The 22390-nt window shown below is 37.2% G+C and overlaps 1 protein-coding gene across 1 annotated transcript in view; it reads right to left on the reverse strand.

Annotated features, from left to right (window-relative positions):
- LOC753899 (plexin-A2) overlaps window positions 1-20986 on the reverse strand; it is a 63206-nt gene extending 42220 nt beyond the window's left edge. Inside the window, exons 1-6 of the mRNA XM_030973106.1 lie at window positions 20831-20986; window positions 7194-8351; window positions 3906-4085; window positions 2007-2132; window positions 1163-1278; window positions 568-700 (exon numbers count right to left, since the gene is read on the reverse strand). Coding sequence (XP_030828966.1) covers window positions 568-700; window positions 1163-1278; window positions 2007-2132; window positions 3906-4085; window positions 7194-8309 — 1671 coding nt within the window. The 5' untranslated portion in view covers window positions 8310-8351; window positions 20831-20986. The remainder of the gene's footprint in view (window positions 1-567; window positions 701-1162; window positions 1279-2006; window positions 2133-3905; window positions 4086-7193; window positions 8352-20830) is intronic.
- Window positions 20987-22390: the final 1404 nt, after the last annotated feature.

The raw sequence follows: 22390 nt of genomic DNA on the forward strand, positions 1-22390 counted from the left end.
TGAACTTTGGAGACCGAAGCACAAATAAGTCCCTTCATTTGACCATGATTCACATCCTAATCAAATATAAGTTTGAAGTAAGAGGGGCAATACAATGAGAAGGGGGTCTCGGTTTAACCCATAGCAGTTAAGTGATGCTTTATTTTTATCTTTCAATCCAGAATGCTCTACAATTACAAATTGTATATACACTGTATATGAGCAGAAAGCAAAAATCATTGGAAAATATGGGCCAATTTCTGTTGCAGGACACTGTGCCATTCATGAATAAGAGTAATTTAATCAAAAGTATCAATTGAAGACTCTAAATTAGCAATGCAGAGTGAAATTTATGATCATTATATTTATTTACAAATTGATTCCTTGATTTTTGTTGGTGATTTTCCTACACAAGGTATCAATCATTATACATATATATTTTCAAATCTATGAAAGAGAGGAAAATATGAATAATTTTGAGCTAATTTGAGGAGGAAATGCTGATTCATTAAAACCTTTCTAAAACTCTGAACTGCTACGTGTTAAATGACAGCTAATTCAAGATTTAATCACAATAAATTCACTGACCTGTTTTGACGGGGTGGACTTAGGGACACTAAAGCCCAAAGATGTGTCTGAGATGTCGATACACTGCTCTGAATCAAAGGGTAGCCATCGGGTGGGCACCTCCTTTTTCTCACATTCCTGGTAACGTGTACACCTGGGAGAGCGAGAGAGAGAAAAAGAGAGAGAGAGAGAGAGAGAGAGAGAGAGACAAAGAAAAAGGTGGCCGGAGAAAGCAAAGAAAGAAAGAGAAGACATTAATATCCTTTGAAGTGTATTTCAAAAAATAATAAATGTACCATCTTTTCAATAAAATACTTATTCCTATGCAACTACTCCTCTACTTTAATAATGTATATTAATGGTATTATGGTTATTCAGACTATGGTACAAATGGAATTCTCATTATTCTTATTGAAAATGAACATTAATTTTATTTTCCTGTACACTAAATATCGATCATTGAGAAAAAAATGATAAGATAAAAAAAATTAATTGACATTTTCTTAATATATGTGAAGACTAATAACAATTCAAGGCCATGTCAAAATGTTAAAATATCAAAGTTAACTCTTATTTGGTCGACGAATAACTAGCATGGAATGAGCAACATAGTTACCTTGCTTCCAATGTGCACCATCCACAGTATGGGTCCCCATCTTGCCCTCCATTATCTCCAATGCACCCCTCACAGGTTGTGTACTGACTGCAGTTTACCACAGACAAACGTACAAGCTATACAAAATAAAAGGAAAAGGAAAGTACTTGGTCAATAACTGATTAAGAAGTTCAGTCACTGCATCGATACACTGCAATCACATGTAGATGTACATCCTGTCAATTATAGCTTATAAAATTGGCCATTGTTCAATCATTTGATGTCAAATCTTTGATAAATCATCTGCTAAAAGTCTGAAGGGTGTTAATTCTATATTAGAGTATTCAAGGTAATGCCCTTCTGGCTCTTAACTCTCAACAGACAAAATGTGCAGCTTTATGGTGGACCTACAGTGTATATACTATTCAAATTCATCGGGAATCCCCTTTGGTGCAAGAAATATTACAAGGATGTGAAGGACTGAGGAATTTAAAAATAGTGGAAAAAAGAATGAAGACATCAATAAATAGAATTGGCTCAGGATGATTCCCAATAACAAAATAAAACCATACAAAATGTAGCTATATTATGCATATGCACAATTGCACATCATCATTTGGTAGACAAAAAGACACCTGCATTTCAACTTGTCTACTAATATTATCTACATCAGTTCAAAAGTATGTTGACTTTTTTGTCATTGTACTATTCACATTTTTCATTTAGATGTATTTTTAGTAGTACTACCGGTATCTAATTTTAAAAAAATAAATAAAACACACAATTCCGTTTTTAATGCAAAGATTCGTATTGAATAAACCATGCCAAATCAAATCCAATCAAATCTAATCCCCTTTACATGTACCTTTTGTTCTGTGAGGAGATAAAGATGATCATCAGTGGCATTGAAGTAGGTATCCTGCTGCACTCTGGTATCTCCTACTTTCACGTCTTCATACATCCTAGCATGGGTTGCATCACTGATGTGAACCTTTAAACAAGAGAAAGGTATATCACTATACAAGGTGCAAATAAAAAATGAATGCAAAGATTTTTTAACTAATGGCTTGTTCATGCATGACGTGAAAAACGGTGGCAGTTTTCAGGGAATAATTTTCCTGGTATCGCATCGAAATTTGCTATGCATTTTTGCATGACTGCTATACATAATATCTTTTGTGTAGCAGTTTTCTTCCATAGAAATGTACAGAATTTCATTTGAAATATTTATCCATCAGCTGAAATTGCTAATCAAAAAAATTTGAGGAAAATTATTCTCTGGTTTTTTAAATCTTATCTTTATAATTATGTATATGAAATGCAAGTAGGCATTAAAATGAAAGTAGCTGCGTACACATACTCCTGCGTACACATACTCCTACGTACACATACTCACTCAAGATATACAAATATGAAACATATTATGTTTGCATCATTGTAAAATTTAGTCATCAATAACTTCGAAAATGAAATGATATGAAATTTCTGTACAAAGCAAATAGGAGAGGACCTCGCAAGATACATCAGTGTTGCCAATGTTGTGTTTCACTGTTTACTCTTTAAAAATTCAATACTAACTTATTTTGTAACATATTTTGCTAAAACTTTCACTGACCTGTTCATCTCATTTTCCTGCTTCTATTAAAACCAACTTAAGATCAGGATGGACATCCCCTTTAACTACACTACTACTTTAAAGGTAAAGACCAGTATTGGAAACGCCCCAATTTCAAAAAATGAAATGGAAGCTCTCATTACCAATCATGTGCAAGAATATGTTTTGACTAATACATGATGATAACAAATTTGCTGTGAAACCGCCTACTAATTCATATATTTGGTAAATTTGTTTCTCTCATGGTCTGTGAGAGATATAGGGTAGTCCCATATACATCTTTCTGTGTATAGTGCTTGTAACTTTACGAAGAATGGGCCAAATTTCTTATCATTTTGATGATTCCAGAACCTTGCAGATGCTAGATGCTAGATGCTAGATGATCAACATTTTCTGATCGATTCCACAACGTTTCTTTCACAATGCAATCGCATGACCATAACTGGTCTTTACCTTTAATATAACCCATGATAATAAATGTAGGTGCCAGCCTACTATTTTCTAGCACTACTTGTACTGTCGTTTACTTTCTATCCTCTCCCTATTGACTTGAAATGAACTTAAATCTTTAAAAACATTTTCTTGCGCAAGAACTAAAACATGTAAAAATTTGATAATACAAAAATGAGCGGTTAAACCACTTGACATTGCTGCTTGCTAGCATTTGCATCGTGTAAAAAATTAAGAAAGCAAACGCGACTGCATCTCCAATATACCTCTGCCTTAATTCAGTTAAAGATCGTGCCTTAAATTATTTTGGAATATCCCAATGAGAACAAAAAGGCTATACTTCTTTTACCCCAAATTTATTCAATTTGTCTCTCAATGGCATAAAAATGTTGTGTGGCTGAAAATAGGTGTAAGCAAGCGTGCATCTCATTAAAGCAAACTTCAAGAAACTTGCTTCTATGGTTTTTATTGCTCTATGCATTTTATGCAATTTTCAAACATGACTGGGATTTCTCTCTTTATTGACTAGAAGAAGAGTGATATTGAATGGTAAATATCTTATTTGTATATATACCCGGTAAAAGTAGCAAATTTTTGAAGTCCAAAGCATTGCAATGGTTGCACCCTTTTGCCAGCTACATGTACAAGACGATATCTAAATGAAATAAATTTTAAAATGAAGAAGAAAAAAAAACCTACCTTAAGAAGATTTCCAGTGCTTGTACCTATGAGGGCCACTGTCTCGTTTTCTACAGTCACTGTTCTGATCGAAGTGGCAAGTACCTCATCAAATGGGATAAGAGCTTCAGCTTGAAGTGGCTCGGTTCCCCTGGCATACTTGGCCCATACCACGTTACACAGGTCAATGTCCAGTGGAGCCTTAATAAATGACAGTATGAGAGACCAATCAAAGACACATGCAAACTGATGTATTGGAAAATATAAAATCAACATTCAGATACTATAATACTGTTTTCACACTGGCAAAATTTTGCTTAACCCCGTACTATAGGTGGGGTTAAAGGGAGACTTAGCCCTACCTATAGTCCAGGGTTAAGCTTATTCCACTTTCTTTTCACACTGGCAAAATGTTGCTTAACCCCGTACTATAGGTGGGGTTAAAGGGAGGGTTTTAGCCCTACCTATAGTCCGGGGTTAAGCTTATTCCACTTTCTTTTCACACTGGCAAAAATTTGCTTAACCCCGTACTATAGGTGGGGTTAAAGGGGGGTCTTAGCCCTACCTATAGTACGGGGTTAAGCCTATTCCACTTTCTGTTCAGACTCGTATTTACCAAAGTGGGCTAACCCCACCTATAGTACGGGGTTAAGTAACCCTGCAAAATAGCAGGGCTAACCTCGCAATTGTGGTGCTAACTCCTGCTAACTCCGCAATTGCGATGCCAAGCAAATGAATGAGAACAGAAACGAAAAATAGTCCGGGACTACGCAGTGAAGCGAATTAATGAATTCCATGGCCATGGCTAGTACGGGGCTAAGGAATTGCAGTGAGAAAAGCCAAAAAAGATAGTCCGGGGTTAAGGATAGTACGGGGCTAAGCAAAGTACGGGGTTAAGCAAAACAAGTGTGAAAAGAGAATTAGATATAAACATGGTTAACGACTAAGAGCCTGTATGGACTAAACAAAAAAATAAGACAAACGTCTACCGTAAGCATGGAAGTTTTCTCAGAGATGAATGTCAAGTGTGCCAAATATTTCACAAATTTTATGATAAATTGCTTTCGCTTTTATTCATAGCCTAATTCTGGTATTAAATCTTACGAATTTTTTCTAAAGAAATAATATTTAAATTATTAGTACAGTACACTTTTACAAGCCATATAATCCAGCTCATGTTACTTCTTTCTTGTAGTACTGCACTATTATGCACTCAAAATGAACCAAGAAAGCATGCTCAACTAAATTAATGATGCCTCCGCCATCAGCAATTTAACATACCAAAACAGAAGCAATTTTAAATTCAAGTTTGATTGTAATCCCTTCACAGATTCTCAGAATATCGTGATTACAAGCTATATGTATGACCCTTTGATCTTTGACCTAATGACTGTAAATTAGCTATGCAAGATACATACAGTTGTACAGATTCTGAGTTTAAAAGTAATCCATCCATCGTTTCGATTGATAATGCATTCACAAGCTATTTTTGCATACATAATAAGCCCCAGGACCTTTGACCTCATGACCCCAAAATCTAATCAGTTCATTGGCTTTGCAAGATACATACATGTACATGACCCAAGTTTGGTGGTAATCCATCAATCGGTTCTTGAAATAATGTGAAAACAAGCTATTTTTGCATAATGCATACCGTACACAATGAGCCCTGACTGCCCTGTGACCTTAGAACTTAGACCTCGACTCTCCAAGATCTATTCAGTTCATTGGCTCTGTAAGGGCGCGTTCATGCTTGATTTTGACGGCCAGAATCAGGCATCTGTTACGCGTTTAGTTTAAAACACGCTTGCGTTCATGCTCACTTTTGTAGAATCACCGAAAAACGGTGATCATGATCGCCGATCGTAAACTCACAAAAAGATGCGTTTACAATTTGTAAACGCGTTTAAATGGGGTCAACGCACTGACCTCTAGTGGGTCTACGTAGCATGCGCACACAGGTTTGCGAATCCAGCTGAAGGCCACCCAAGGAGAATTGCCTGGAGAAGTGAGCATGAACAGTGCACCGTGGAACTGCGATTACGATGAGCGTTTACGATGAGCGTTACAAATCGCTCATTCTGCCTTCAAAATCAAGCATGAACGCGCCCTAAGATACATACATGTAACCCTGTAAGTTGGGGCTCTGATCGGATCGGAAGATCGGAGCGACACCCTCGCACCTTTGATCGGTATCGGATCAGAAGATCGACAAAAAAAAATAGGCTGATTTTTTTTTTTTTTTATAATTTTTTAATGAAGAAAATTTTCAAGTTTTTGGCTATCAAATGCTTTAAAAAAATTCATGGCTGGGATTATTTTGTCATTTGGAGTTGTTGTAGACCATGTTTGATGATATTTAGTGCCTTTTCATGACTTTGAAATTGATAATGTTGGTCTAAGAGCAGAGGCAAAACATGCGATTGGATCTTGGATTATAATGTAGGTATGCATTATAATCCAAGATGGCGGCCCGCATGTTTTGCCTCTGCTCAGACCAATATTATTAATTTCAAAGTCATGAAAAGGCACTAAATATCAACAAACATGGTCTACAACAACTCTAAATGACAAAATAATCCCAGCCATGAATTTTTTTTGAGCATTTGATAGCCAAAAACTTGAAAATTTTCGTCATTAAAAAAAAAAAAATACCTACATTATAATCCAAGATGGCGGCCCGCATGTTTTGCCTCTGCTCTTAGACCAACATTATCAATTTCAAAGTCATGAAAAGGCACTAAATATCATCAAACATGGTCTACAACAACTCCAAATGACAAAATAATCCCAGCCATGAATTTTTTTGAGCATTTGATAAGCCAAAAACTTGAAAATTTTCTTCATTAAAAAAAAAAAAAAAAAAAAAAAAAAAAATTCTGCCAATTTTTTTCCGATCATTTTAATTGATCGCCGATCAGAAATTATTATCCGATCACCCCTGATCGGATCGGTATCGGCGGCTGATCCGATGATCGTTTACAGGGTTACATACATGACCCAAGTTTGGAGGGAATCCATCAATTGGTTCTTGAGATAACCCATTCATGAGAACGGACAACCCAAAAACATAACATTTAAAAATCTTTACACTTTAGGACTATCTGCCATGCAAACCAGAAAAAGGGAACATGTGAAAAATTGATTTTTACCCTATTTATGAGAAAAAAGTTTGTTTGTTTTTTGTTGTTGATGCAAATATAGGTAGGATTCCAAAGATACTAAAATGAACTGTACATAAAATGAAATCCTAACTACAGTACTTCAGAATGATCAGGGAACATCGATAAACAAAGTACTTTCGCTTACAATATTGTTGCATCTGGATTGTAAATGGCGTATTCCATGGACCTCAACCTCTCCTTTACTTGTACAATCTTCCACTGCAGTTTTAAACTTTGCAAGTAACTCAGACATCTTGTAGATACATAGCGCAGAGTGAGCAGGATCAGCAGCTTCATCTGTGAACTCAGAAGACTCAGCAAAAACAGCATAGAGAAGAGGATCACTGCTATTGAAAGATTCACCAAGATCATTCCCAGGGATAGAAACTTCAATGGCCTGAATGAGGTTGTAGGTTCTGCCATTGGCTAAAGAACATGTTAGCTGAACTTCTGTAAATGAATCAAAGCTGTCGCCGTCTTGGCAAACTCTGTTAATCTTTGATATGTAATCGTGATCTGCAGGTGGATCCTCATCAATTAATTGCTGCTGATTGGTGACAAAATATGTGAACCCTTCAAATTCAAATCCATTGACGAAGTTTAATGAAAACCCCGCCTGACTTGCACGAACGTGCTGACTATTGAGCCTTTCCCGCAAAGATAGCGAATCCAGATGCAATTGGGTGACGTAGGTAGGATGATTAGCAGGAGCAGGGAACTCAGGACTAACTCCAACATACATGTAATCATCATGGAGAACTGCCACTGCCGGGGTTTTTGCATTGATCACTATTCTTTCATACTCAACAGAATCTGATATGTTCACGAGCTGACGATACTGACACCTGCGTGAAAAGCTTCCACAGGTGATAAGCTTTTCTATGGGAGATGGTACAACAGCAAGAATCCTGTTGTAGTTCTTGCAGGGGGTTTGTGGATCCTGGCATTCTGCAGGATCAGGCGCAGTATTTACTTCTTCCTGTAAACTGAAGTCTGAATGGAGGTGAAATAAGGAGTTTTCTGCTCCAATGTACATATCACCAGTTCTTTCATCCACAGCTAAATTGGCAAATTTTGGATCTTCTGCTTTGCTAATGAACTCGACAGGTGCGTATGTCTCTAATGTCCCATCCACACTGTTTGGGTGATGTAAAAAGATGACGAAACATAGAAATATGCTCACAAGTGCATAAAGTCTGCTAGAAGTTCTTCCATTTTGTGTTAGGAGTAAATTGCACATCATTTTGTGTTCCTGCTCCATAGTGCCTTTAAGAATCTCCTTCGTTTCCTTGAAAATTGTTTCCTAGAATATAAAAGAAAAAGGAAAGCTTTCATTAGTATGTCTGTCATGGCTGTTTGAAATTACAACTAAACAAATAAACTTGTAGGCCTACATGTACATCAGAGAGCATAGATTTATATCATACAGTATATGATGTACAAAATTGAGTCAGAGTTGGTCTTAAAAAGACTTAAATTAAGCCTCTTAATGTAATGAGGTAAACAGCCACACAACAAGTCACACACAATATGGCAACAAAAAAAAAAAAATTGTATGCAAGGTGTGCTTTGAAATTCTGTACACTTACATGTATATGTTTTTTTTTTTAAACAAATATTTTGTCGTGAAGAGTATTGTCTTGTCCCTTCTTTCCCCTATTTTGAAGTTCCTTTTGTAGTTACAGATTAGTTAATTTAATTACTCATTATTCCTAAGTTTCATTTGAGGTGTTCACACTTGTACAAGCATTGCTTTTTAGTGGACCCCTCTGTTTTCAACATGTATTTCTTAAATTTGTTTTAAATGCTTATAATTGATTTGTAATGTTTTGTTGGAAGCATGAATTAAATTTGAAATCTTGAAATCTTGTTTGCCTTGACCATTTTCTTTTAATATTTGGTTTATCTTGTCATATATGTGAAAGGAGCTTTAGGGGCTGACTACCCTCAATGATGTACATGTACATGTACTGTATGTACCGGTACTGTGTTTTTGTCACAAGGCAACTGAGGGGGGAAATAACAAATGAGAGGACAGTTTAAAAGGATAATAACTTCATTGGTATCTAGAAGCAGAAAAATCTTATAAATAGAAAGGTGAAAGTTTGAATTAATCAGGCCTACATGTATGGAATTATGAATGTTAGAGATATGAGATCACTAAATCCTAGTTGCGAATCTCAAATTAGCAACTTGGTCAGTGGACATTGCATTACATACATGTATCATGTAATGTACAGTTTGTACATGTACCTGTAGGCCTATTGTATTGCACAACGACCAAACCATATTATTACTAACTTCTGTACCGGTAGTATAGAAAGGCCTACAATTTGTACTCAGTGATTCAAAATACATACAGGTTTTGGTAAATGTCATGTCATGTCTAGCGAGTGAGAGAGAGTTTCTGTTCAGAGTTGTCAAAATAAAAATCTGACAAGTTACCATTCAAGAAGTCATGTGGGAAATTTTTTACATGAAGCATGACATGGTCTAAGAATTCTTGTAGTGTGAGACTACATTGTACCCCGGCCCCCCACTCAGAGGTCGGAATGACCGCATGCGTGTTGCCAAAATGTCCGGTAAAGGGGTACTTTTCGTGCGACAAAGTCCGGCCCGAGAATTGTAAAAAAAAGGGGTGTATTTGACTTTTCACCCGGAGATTTCTTTAAAAAGGGGGTGTTTTTCTTTTTTTCTCTCATCTCTTTGGACTCCTGAGAAATTATTCTGAATTAAGGGGGGTACATTGAGCATTTTTCCTGATTTAGGGGGGTCTCCAAGGCAGGAAAAGCACGCAAAAAGCCCGCGAAATGGGGGTTCGGAAATGTTGGCAGTCCTCAGATAGGGGGTGCTTTCAAAAAAAGGGTACGAGCATATGCGTACCCTAAATAACACTGAGTGGGGGGGGGGGGGGGGGGCATTGTACAAGGTACATGTACAGTATATATAAAAGAAATTTACATCGCATCCACAATACAGCTGCTAATACAGTAGGCCTACATTAGCACCAACAATTTTGAAATCAGGATTCTCCTAAGACCAGCGCAATTCAATCAAATACAACACATACCTACATGTAGTTCACAAACATCCTGATTTCTTGGTAAAATGTACATTCTGTTGAACAAATCACCAAACTAGGAATACCAAACAAACATACTCACAAATCTCATCTGTGTGACAGTTTGACCCCGATTCCTTGATAGTGGGTAATTTCACAAGTCAATGACAATGACCCCTTGGAGCAGGATTTAAAGTGCATTCTTTCTCTACCTTTCCACTTTCTATTTTCTACAGAAAAAACGTTCCATTTTGAATGTGAGAAAAATCACTGATTTTTGCTTGCAGTGTAAATAGCTAATGTAAAGCCAGGGTAATAATATAATTGCAGGGCCCTCAAGGAGAACAACATTACAGTAATATTGATAAGGCTACCCTGGGTAAACAAGACATATTATTATTATTGTCATAATCAGTACATGAATGCAAATGTAAGTACATGTAGCGGTAACCAGCAAGACTCTCCAAGGAGCACAAATACGAACACCTGCCTGTCTTCATTCTACACCCCCCCCCCCCTCTCTCTCCTTCATTGTTTGTCTCAGCAGCTGTATATTGTACAATGCATGTGATGTTATTATCATCTTTGAAGCTTGCATATATATAAAGAATGTCTGGACTTTGTGACCTCAAAATACAAAAAAGGGATTTAGACGAGCGGCCATGGATGTCTACGCATTCAATGGATCAGCACAGGCCATTGTACAGTATGTACAGTATATCATACACGCACAGTACAGTGGTACAGATTTGCACAGATTTTCTGTCAACCTTGAACTAATTGACAAGTTACTTACTTGTACTTGGTGTCAAAAAAAAAGAAAAAAAAAAGTTGTTAGATTGTTACTACCTTCAAGCTTTTATTTTGATTCAGATTAATATACAAAATGTAGACAATGAAACAAACTGTGAGTAATGTGGGGCTTTTATGCGACTTGACATCCTTTTATTGATTATTTACATGTACATGTATATGTACAGTACATGTTTACGTACCGGTATACAATTTGAAATTACAAGTTACAATTAAAATTAAATAAATATTATGATAACTATCATTTACATTCATTATCTAAATATTCTTTTCTACCAATTTTCTGCCACATACTGTAGCTTGATTCAACTTGTTAAAAATTGAGCCTATCATTTTAGTAGCAACTGGAATCAGTGATATATCATATTTATTTAGAAAACATAAATTTATCATAAATGTTTCAGTTTATGTTTCAATATAAACAAAATATGCCCTGATTTATGCACTGTTCAACATTCAAATTCTGGGGCAAGGATTTACCACCTACATGTATGGCATGGAAAGGGATGACATAAGAGGATTTAAATTCCTACCGTCTGAATCACCATGTAGCCAAATTTAGCGTTGCATTCACACTTGTAGGCCAACATGTATGTACATGTAGATGTACCTGTACGTGTATATCAAGAAGTTCTATTTGTTGTGTGTGTACTGCAACCACTTGCATTTAAGTTTATACATCCAATTCAGAGACAACTGCCAAACTTTAAAGTGATAGGCCTTTTTCAGTTGTCTCTAACTCCTAGAACTCTTTACCCCCTGTACTAAAAAATTGCCATACTCTCACAGCTTTCAAAAGGTGTATCAAAACACATCTTTTCTAATTTGTTGTAATTGTCCTTTCTGTTTGTAACTTATGTAGCTTTGTATGATAATGTTCTCTCTCTCTCTCTCTTTGTTTGATTGTTCAACTACAAGTATTTCTTGTTTATGAGTTTAATACATGTAACATTATTACCATGTAGAAAATGGACAAACGAGAGGGAGGTACATGTAAGTGGTGTCATGTAAAACTTTTTTGGGGTGCAATATCAGGGCTTGATTCTTACAGGTACTGTAGTCAGGTACCTGTGTACCGGAAAAAATATGTAGTTCCTACATATAGATGCAGTCCTATAAACCCAAATAAATCCTTCTTTTTTTAATCGTCATATGATCTGTAATTCTGTATGCAGAGAGTGATCACTGATCAGTGATTCATCCATTTTGTTACCAGTACATGACTGCGTAGATCTGATGATAGCCCTGAACTGAAGGATACAGACATACCAGAATAACATCATGGAGTCAATGAGCCAGTACACAATGGAGATTTACCAAGAGCAAACAAGAGGGTTGCACAAGACGAATCTGGGAAATTCTGAGCAAACCTTGATAAACAACTACATAAACAAGTCAACTTTTATCCACTCTGTCTATGATCATCCTGAATTTCTGATGGAATGATTGGAAAAAGCAGTCTTACAAATGTTAAATATACTTGAAATGCACTTTTAAAGAGCAGTTGAAAAATATGATTTTACCAAGGAGTTACTCTTGATCATAAACAATATATGTACAGGTATGTAAAGTGTACAAAATAAAAGCCCTTTCCTCACTCATAACCAGAAACTTTTGTACATTGCAGAGTGGACACAGTGTATGAAATTTTCAAAAATTTTCCCCTGCAGTTCAGATACAAGAAATTTATTTGCTGCATAATAAATGGATTACAACTGACGCTTTGGGTACATTGAGAACAAGTTTCTTGCCGTAAGAATGGTCGTCCTTGACCATTCACATATAAGTTTCTGATTTTACAGTGTTAGGGGTGCTAGGCAACCCCAGCATCCCATACATGTAGCACCAAACCTACAGTACATGTACATGTACATGTAATGTATGTATACTGCCTGGACACTTTCCAATCCGCTGAGAGAATAACACACCTTCAATGCTTAGACAGAGACAGATTAGTGGGATGCATGTGATGTACACATGTATTAGGGAAGGGGAAAAGATGATTGATTACGGTAAAGAAAAGTTATTTCTTAAACAGACGGGCCCGAATTCACAAAGCAAGGTTTGAGCTCAGACCAAGGTTGAGCTCAAACTTTGCTTTGTGAATTCGGGCCACAGAGTCTGGACTACCTCAAACCCGGTACCGGAACAGGAGAATAATAAAGTACACTGCCCTTCAAATGTAAGTGGACACCATCGCAATACTTCCAGGAACAGGAAATTGGGTTGGCTTAGAAGTAGGAAACAATAAAGTGATTACTAATTACATAACAGTAGGGGGCATAACTATTTAGGAGACTACAATATTTCCCAGTGGAGTGTCTGGGATTGAATAGGGGTCTATTTTGGTATGTGACATGTGGATTTGATTTTGAAATTCTTTTTCACAGTTCAAGACACTGTTTTCGCTTACTTATAAAATTTGTGACGAGCCTTTTTGTTTCTTTATCATCAATACTGAATAGTAATTTATAATTGTAAATGAATTGCTAAGTGTGTGTACACAGTTCATTGATTTTATAGCATGAATCTTTTTCCAAGGTTTTACACAAAGCTATTTTTTTGTTTTTTTTGTTTACTAAAGTATGAAGTTAAAGTTGATACACTAAGCAAATAAATGTCCCTTGATTTGTTACCTACGGCAAGTATATGTTATTTTTAAGTTTTTCAATTACTTAGTATATCACAAAAAAATTCTGTCTACTCGAAATCCTCAATTGAAATGTCGAAAATATCCGCCTCTCTTTGCATAGAAAATCAGTCACGGCGCTGGTCTACTATTTATGACCTCACGTCCGGGAAAGAGTATATTCACGTACCCGGATGTTCCATAGCAAACATGTGCAGAGTGATACGATTTTCTGCATATTTTTGTTTCAAAGGCTGAAAAGTCTAATAAATCATAATTCTATCTACAATTCTTTACCTTCCCCTAGTACTTTATAGTATTAATATCAATTCCCCTTTTAAAAATTATGACATATACATGCCAACGATGTGCTATTAGTCGATATTTTCACCATGTAATTTTTGTTTCGGTGTTGAAATCGGCCCAGGCACGGAGTGAACAGTAGCTGTCTACCCATGCACAGTTCATTACCATACACTACAGCGATCTCCCGATGGTTTCTTCTTCCTTTTTCCCATGTTTTTCGCCTTCCTTGGCCCTGAAGATCCTTCATCTACCAATTCTGACACCGGTAGTCAGGAGCAAGTCTTTGTTAGTTGTTTTTCTTAGCTGGCAACATCGCTTTCATTCTCTTGCAATTGCCGATAAACATATAACTAGCGCACGTACGTTCCATCACAAGCAAGCAGCGCCTAGAGCAGCAGCTTGGTCTTACCTCCCGATTCTGCTCGCTTCACGAACGTTCATGCAAGAGCCGCATCACTCGCCAAAATATTATAGAGGAAGCGCGCTTGCATGATCTCGTTCAAGTTTGATATTTTACAGCATAAAATGTTTAACTGGTACTGTTTCCTTTTTTGAGGCAGTCACACACATCTATGATAAGTACTATCATAGTTCTAGACCTATTCGTTTTTACAAAACTGCTCCTGTACCTTATCTGATGACAATATATAATGCATCCGCCTATATTCATACATGCACGATTTAACTTTAATTCCTAAGCAGTAAACTAGTCTTAAATCTCTACCAAATAGGTGAATATGAGGATATAAAAAGAAATCAGCGACTGGAAAATGTTGCTTCGTTATTCTTCATTCAAATGAAAACAGAAAATCCATCAAATATACTCCTTAACAACAACAAATCTAAGCTCTGACAGGATAGCATTTACGTAGGGATATCACTGCCATTCACTCTCACTGAGCCCATGAGTCCCGTTCGTGACGTCACGGATAGAGGCCCGACTCTACGTGCACTTCCGGGTTTCAGACTTAGATATTTTGGTAGAGTTTACTCGAATAATTTCATTGTTCTAAACTTGTTTTGTCGGGTGGACACCATTTGGTGTTATTATGGGGGTTAAAAGCTTTCTATTTATGTAATTATCTCAGTATTTGGGATTGTCTTAGAGTATCAACTTTAACCATGCAAAGGGCAGCCTAAAATGTGATCATTATATCTACAGTGTACATGTACTGTAGTACCGGTACAGTGTAATAAACAGGGTACCGGTACACAATTTCCACTTTCATTTTGCATAGAATACCATTGTGTCAGCATAAGGGAGTTTACAGATACAATCTGCGCATGGGCAGATAAAGGTCATTTGTACCAAAATGGTAAAACTCACAGAGATGAATACTGGATATGTGCTCATGAAAGTTATGTAACATTATTCATTTATGCACCAACAGTACATTCTATGATACGCAGGTGGAAGTATTCTTTTCAAGAGGTCAAACAAAAGGTATTCATGAAGCACATCTAGGACTTTGGCAGTTATTATTCTAAGATGCTCAAAGTGGAACTTCTCCATGTGTAAAAGATCTGTGGATATTTGGGGTCATTTGTAACATGTGCTATCTGTAAACTCCCTTTTTATGCACATGAACTTTGGTCTAGTGCAAAGTTTTATTGAACAGACTAAAAAATATGTTCCAACATGAACAGTATGATTTATTGACACAACACATTTGGTATTATCAATCAAATGCACAATGTTGCACACTAGTGATGTACACGTACATGTACCGTATTTGCCGGCGATAAGGCAGCAGCGCCATATAGGCCGCACCCCTGATTTTGACATTTAAAAAAAAAAAAAAAAAAAAAAAAAAAAAATCTTTTGTCGAAGACGGATTTGATCTGTTGCGTACAAAAGTTGATGTGACTAAAATCACCACCTTAGACCGCTCGGCCATCCCGCACTGATGCTAGCCTAAGCAGTTTTCTGTGATGTATACATTGCGCCTCTCTCTTGTGTACTGAAATGGATTCAAAATAGCGACTTCGCGTGCTGGATGCTTCGCGGCAGCTCCGTTAAACGGGCCCTTCTTTTAATTTTGCAATGCATTGGCACGAACTTAGATCAAGATCTATCGGCAGATGTTGTTTTTGGAAGTTTATTTTCGTCTTCATGTCAACAATGCAAGATTAAATTGTCGGTAAGATGTGTGGAAATGTCCTGTACCATAGTGGTATAGTTATTGTACCGTTTTGATTTACTTTTTTTTTTTTTTTTTTTACTCTTTCGCCGCATAGGCCGCACCCCGTCTTTTGATATTTTCTCTTCCAAAAATACTGTGGCCTTTACGCCGGTAAATACGGTAGGTTGAAGAAAAGTGACTTTTCTCTACAATTTGCCAATCTAAACAAATTGGAACACCAGAAACATTTATAATACACATGTATGTGTACATTGTACAGTACATGTCACCTACAATACATGGAAAGCAGTCTCAGCTGTGGAAACACACAACAACTGTACATGTGTCAAGCACTATTGATCGCAAGACTGAACCTGAACTTTGTGAATTCTGGAGGTATCTCTCTGTACTCCTCTGAGCACTACAGATCAATGTAGTGAACTTTGCACAAGACTCCCTGAGGAGACTGTCAGCCTACAGCCTGCGCAGTTCATGCCCCAACACTAGCAAACAATCGCATTCCCAGGCTTACTCATGAGACGCCTATTTTTGTGTAGGAATTCCTGCCCCTTTGTAAAGTACATAAAGTGTCTGTTATACACTTTCCCGGTGAGTTTCTGCGCTAGAATACATGAATGTAGAACTATACATTGTAGTCTTTGTAGATGCTATTTTTTTTACAGACAGATTCCTTTTTCGAAATTATTCTTTCTCCATGTAAACTGGGGCTTTCTCTCATAGGTGCATAGGTATGTACATGTAGTACATGTAGGCATGTGCAATATGAACAACTCTTTTCATAATTTTTTTTTTTTTATTTGGTGAATAAAATAACTTGATTAACTTCAGTCTTCTGAACTAAAAACAACAACACTGGAGTGACAGGGACAGAAAATTAAATGTACAATTCTGCCTCGGACTGTCGTGTCCAAATTCAAATCGGTTCATACACTGTAATAACATTTACACATAATACACATACTGTCTCAATGAGGTCTACACTGAGACAAGTGTCGTCTACATGTACATGTATGTAATTCAGTGCATATTTGCACAAACAAGCAATAAATAAAAATTCATGAAAACCGAATCATGAATTTTATTTTCAAAAATCCTACATTGTGTATAATTTTGAAGAAAAAAAACTTCCCTTTTTAATGACTTTAATACTATTAATAATAATGACACACACAAACAAAAAAGATCATTTCAAATATTATCAATGAATTGGATAGAGGCATTCTAGAGAAACTCAGGTGTTTTTTCTTAACATGTGTGTGTGGGTGATTGTGCTTGTGATTTTTTTTTAAGATTACAAAAAAAGAATGTATCAGAGATAACACATGTAGTACATGTACAGATGAATAGGGAGGAAATGATATCACAGACTCATGTGCAAGTTGCCAATTCAACCGATAAATCTAATCTCCTGAACAAGTTGTAGTCTGCTTTTCCTCATCCTTTCTTTTTATCTGTCTCTTTTCTGTACATGTATTTATTGAAAAGTAAATCATGGTGAGACTTTTTCCTACATGTATCAGGTGCATTATGGTAGAACAAAATTTATACTGTGATTAAACTCATGCCTTACTAAAGTTTGTTTCAGACTTCAGTTATAATTCTTTCAATACTTCAAAGTCAGAACAAATAATTTGTTTATTTCTTAATATTTTGTTATATGTTTTATCGAGTCAAACATAATCACTACATTATGTTTACAATATACATGTACAATGTATACAAATATAAAGGCGATTGAAGTATAAAATATGAAATATTGTGCCTGAACTGGAATAATATTTTTTTTAAAGTGCTTGCTTCTGGTCTTCCATTAATTATACAAAAGGAATGGCAATCTTTCAAACAAACTAAATTAGATGAAACTGAAACCACAAAATTTACTTGAAAAATTAGGTAACTGAAAAGATTAACAAACTCAGACAAATACTTTTTTGATACATTCAACAATTGAGATCACTAAAATCTAGACCCCTTTGTAAACCTCAAATGTGTAAATTGGTCATAGCACACTGATTACCTGAGATTAAACTAGTTACAGTATTAATAACCAGATATAAGTACTATACAGTACATTGAACTCTAGACTATATTATAATTACCGGTATTATACAAATAATACACAGATGAGAGTGCGTTATGGTCGATGCAGCACATGAGGGTGTTCGCTATGGTACCATTGTGAATACCCGAAAAGCGCTGCATCACCGTAACGTTGCGAACGAAAACCTGTGTATTATTTGTTTTATAAAATGGGTTGACATTCTTACTTAGCAAGGCTGTAAGATGTCTCCCCGCAACCTTTATCTACCGTTGTTATCACCAAAATGCACCCTATGCAGATGGTACCGTGCATATATAGTGTAGTAAAAATTAATGCACAGTCACATGATCCATTTTGCCTATTCTCATTGGCTACATTCTTGAACCCATTTTTTATAAATGTTTATAATGTACATGAAGGCTAAAGATCGCTTGACCAAAAAATCCATCTGCTTACTACATGTAGTTTATCAAATATATATATTGTCTCCTGACCAGAGCTCTCTCCTCCAAGACATATAGGAGAGTGCTTCTGTGAAGCCAGAGGTGGTCTCGGTGGAACATATTCCTGAACGAAACAGACTGATTTTTCTGGCTAAAGATTGCAAAATATTTTCCTTGACATTCCCTAGATCTAGGGAAAACGTGAACTATTCCTTTTCCCGCCCCCCCCCCCCCCCCCCCAAACTGGCAAAATTCAGCGAGCATACAGGATTTCAAATGTCTCCAGTGGGCAACTCCCACAGTGTCACGGCATTCACGCCGTGCAATGGTTCCATGACATTTGCTCCGGCGACAATTGCTCCGCTGTAAATTTCATACACTAATCGAATGGCTAACTTCAACCCTGGATTCAACACTATACCCTACCCTAAACCTAACCCTAAACCTAACATAAAACCCTATTGAAACCCTAACCCTAACCCTACATCTTAGACGAAATAAAGCCCGGAGCAATTGTCGCAGGAGCAAATGTCGTGTCACCCGTGCAATTTATGCTGAGCTGCAGTAACTGTACATACTACACTTCTGCAGTACCTAGCGCCAGCTAAACATTTACATTCACATCCTTCAATGTTTCATTTGAGCAGTGCAATTTTCTTTTTTGAATGTGATGTGAATGAAAGTACAGTACATGTTATTACAGAAGTATCCAAGGAAACAGAAGTGTTCAAGGAATCAGGGTTGCAAGGAATGATACATACAGGTGGAAGGGATATTTAAATGAAATATAGGGTCTAGACTAGACAGCAATAACCATCTGATTAGGGTCATTTCTTTAATAAAACTGACATTTGTTGTCATTCCCCAATACAGATGGCAACCCAGAGATCTCGTACCGTGGGGGTAGCTATAGCCAACAATGGCAGCTTTTTCTGTCAAAACATTTTCTCCCCGATTTTCTTTATTTAGATCTAATTTTCTGATTTCTAAATCAGATGTAAATTAGGTCGGTATGTCATTTGTTTGTCCTAATTACAGTTATCAAAATTTGATAACTTAATATTAAATACATAATTTACGGACTTACTTATATGAATTATCCAATTTGTATCTCAGATCCGCGAAGCAGTACGTTCATGCATTCGAAATATTACCCGGCGGCCGATATATTTCCGGGTCCACCTACCAAAACATAGCCAAATGGCCAATCAGAGCACTCGTTTCGTGGGAGTTCGTTGGTCAAGCTGGGCCGACTCGTACGTAGCTACGGTAGCTATTGGACGCTCGAAAAGAAAAAATGAATATTCATCAACTAAAACCAAGACGGATAATGTTGACGACAAGACTTTCTCGGATTAATCATTAATTTAGGATCTAAATGAGCAAGCTATCGATCGTAAGTCAAATAAGCTATATATATGTTATTTTTAATTTGTGTTGTAATTGCAGCAGTTATGAGGATGTAAAGAGTGAAAATCTCGTTGCATATCTCATTCATCGCGGTCCGGTCGAACCGAACCATTTGTTCCGTACAGTGCCTCACAGAAAGAGGTCCCCAGACTTCAGTCTCTATAATCGGAGGTCTAGTGGAGCCAGACGTAGTCTCAGTGGAACAACCGACGATTAGAGAGACTGAAGTTTTCGGTCTAGGTCTAGACTTGCTAGACAAGATCTACAATGACTTATTCTCGGAACAAGCTAAAACTTTTCGCAAGTTCAGGAACATCATACTGTACTATTTGATGTTCCTTTGATCGAATAGTTTTAGCTAGACCCTTGAGTGTCATTGTATATTTGTATAGTAGTGTCTGGTACTAGTACTACTGTACATGTAGCTAGCTAGGCCTACATACTAACATAGATTTACACAGCCTCACAGGCCATGTACACTGTCACATGCATATGCCACAGGTCTAGCTGTCACACTCACAGACATGGCATTGATGTCAACTCAAAAATCAAAATAAACTTTAGATAATTCACAGCATTTGCTGAGATTGTCCAGACATGATTGTCACAGGAATGTAACTCTAGAATATATAGAACTCAGTCGAACTAATGAATTTCAGAAATTAAATGAATTTCAAAGGTTACTTTTTAACCTTTGAAAACAAATGCGTAGACTATACTGGACCGGACTGATGGTTCCCCATCACACACAATGCGTTCGGATCGGATGGCCGTTGGACAGCCGAGCAGCTCCCTAGCCCTCGCCTCACATCACCTCAGCGTCGTTAGATCTGGAGCTGGCATCAGCATCACCCACGCATTTAAACCCTAGCTTGCCAATCACTCTTAAATCTTGTTTTTTTGAATAAAAATGTATATTTGATTATAATACTTACCAGTGACGTTATAGAAATAAACACCACATCTAACCAGGCAGAGTAATTCCAAAGCGAATGCCAACGCTAGAGAACACAACCGGTACGGTGCACATATCGCGATCGGGTGGGGCTCGAATTCGCATGCACAGTATACTAGTACAGTAGTCGAATACGGAGCAAATTATTACCCTCACTCTCAGCATGCATGTTGCAGTTCCATTCATATTTCAACAGCCAAAAATAACGCGCGCGGATCGAAAGAAATGTAAATAGATAAATTTCTTTAAAAAGTTTTCAAATCTCTATCATTCAAAATATAACTGTTAAAGGGAAAGGTTCGCTCAATTTTTTTTCCCGCTCCCGTTTGTGGCGCTGATCCTTGGGGAACTAAGTCTCCCGTATCGTCCCACGAAAATTTAGGGTAAATTAAATGCCCCTCAAAATTTCCTCATTTTTATTAGGCTACAAAGCCAGCTCAGAATTGCTTTTTACTGTAAAGTTTCATGAATTCAATTAACTAAATCAAATTATATCTTCCCCCAGTGGGCGGATCCAGGGGGGGGGGGCGGGGGAAAACCTTTTAAAAAACCTTTTCAAGTTGAAGCTGGGCCCCTCCCCTGGCGCTCAAGGGCCAGGGGGTGCGATAAGTTTTTTGCAAATTTTCGAGGGCCAAACAAAATAATTAGTGCTCACTCGTGAACCTTCGATTTTATGCCTAGTTTGTCCTTGTCGATGTTGTTGTCGTCACTTGATGTCGGTCTCTTGGGATGTATAGTGCTCTAAAATGCAGTATTACTTGAAAAGCCAGGAAAATATCCTCCGTGGTCGCTGAACTAGTCCCGCAGATTGATTAATAAAATTCCCAAGATGTGTCAGAATAAGCAACGAAAAAGGCAAATAAATTATGAGGATGGGGCACAGAGGCGTAGGTACGGGTCGGAGGGGGGGGGGGGTGCCTCCTCCCCCTCCCCCAATCGAATCCCCCCCCCCCCCCCAAAAAAAAAAAGGTGAGAGTGAGGGGAGAGATGAAGGAAAAGGAAAAAGAACGTGAGATAATATCAAGAGGAAGCTTGCTAGAAAGCTCTCTTAAAAAATTACAATGTTATGTGAATCAGTAATCTTGGGACAACAATGAAATCAAATCACTTTAAAATGCCAATTTTCTCACTCAAGGGCTACATCCCCTCCCGGCCTGGTCAATCTGCCCCGGCCCTAAACTTTTGACAATTATCTACAGCGTTTTTTAACCGATGAGCCGCAAGAATATTTTAGGATAACGTAAATTCATGAAACTAGTATCAGAAACCGCAAAAATGCCAAGGCAGAATAGTTGGGTATTTTAATGAGGAAATAATATCTCAGAGACAGTAAAGTGTCTTTTTCCCTTGCTCGCTTCGCTCGCTCGCAAACTTTAGCCAAATGGGGTAGTTTCAGCATGGACTTGGTTACAGGCAGCTAGGGCCATGAATATCCCCATGATCATAACTATGACAATATTCGGCCACCTCGTTACAGGAATATCGACTTGATTCGGGCAGCATGGGGCCCGAATTTAATCTTAATTCATTCTATTTTTAA

The sequence above is a fragment of the Strongylocentrotus purpuratus genome, unplaced genomic scaffold (genome assembly GCF_000002235.5).
Source record: "Strongylocentrotus purpuratus isolate Spur 01 unplaced genomic scaffold, Spur_5.0 spur5_scaffold_6, whole genome shotgun sequence".
NCBI classification, from domain to species: domain Eukaryota; kingdom Metazoa; phylum Echinodermata; class Echinoidea; order Camarodonta; family Strongylocentrotidae; genus Strongylocentrotus; species Strongylocentrotus purpuratus.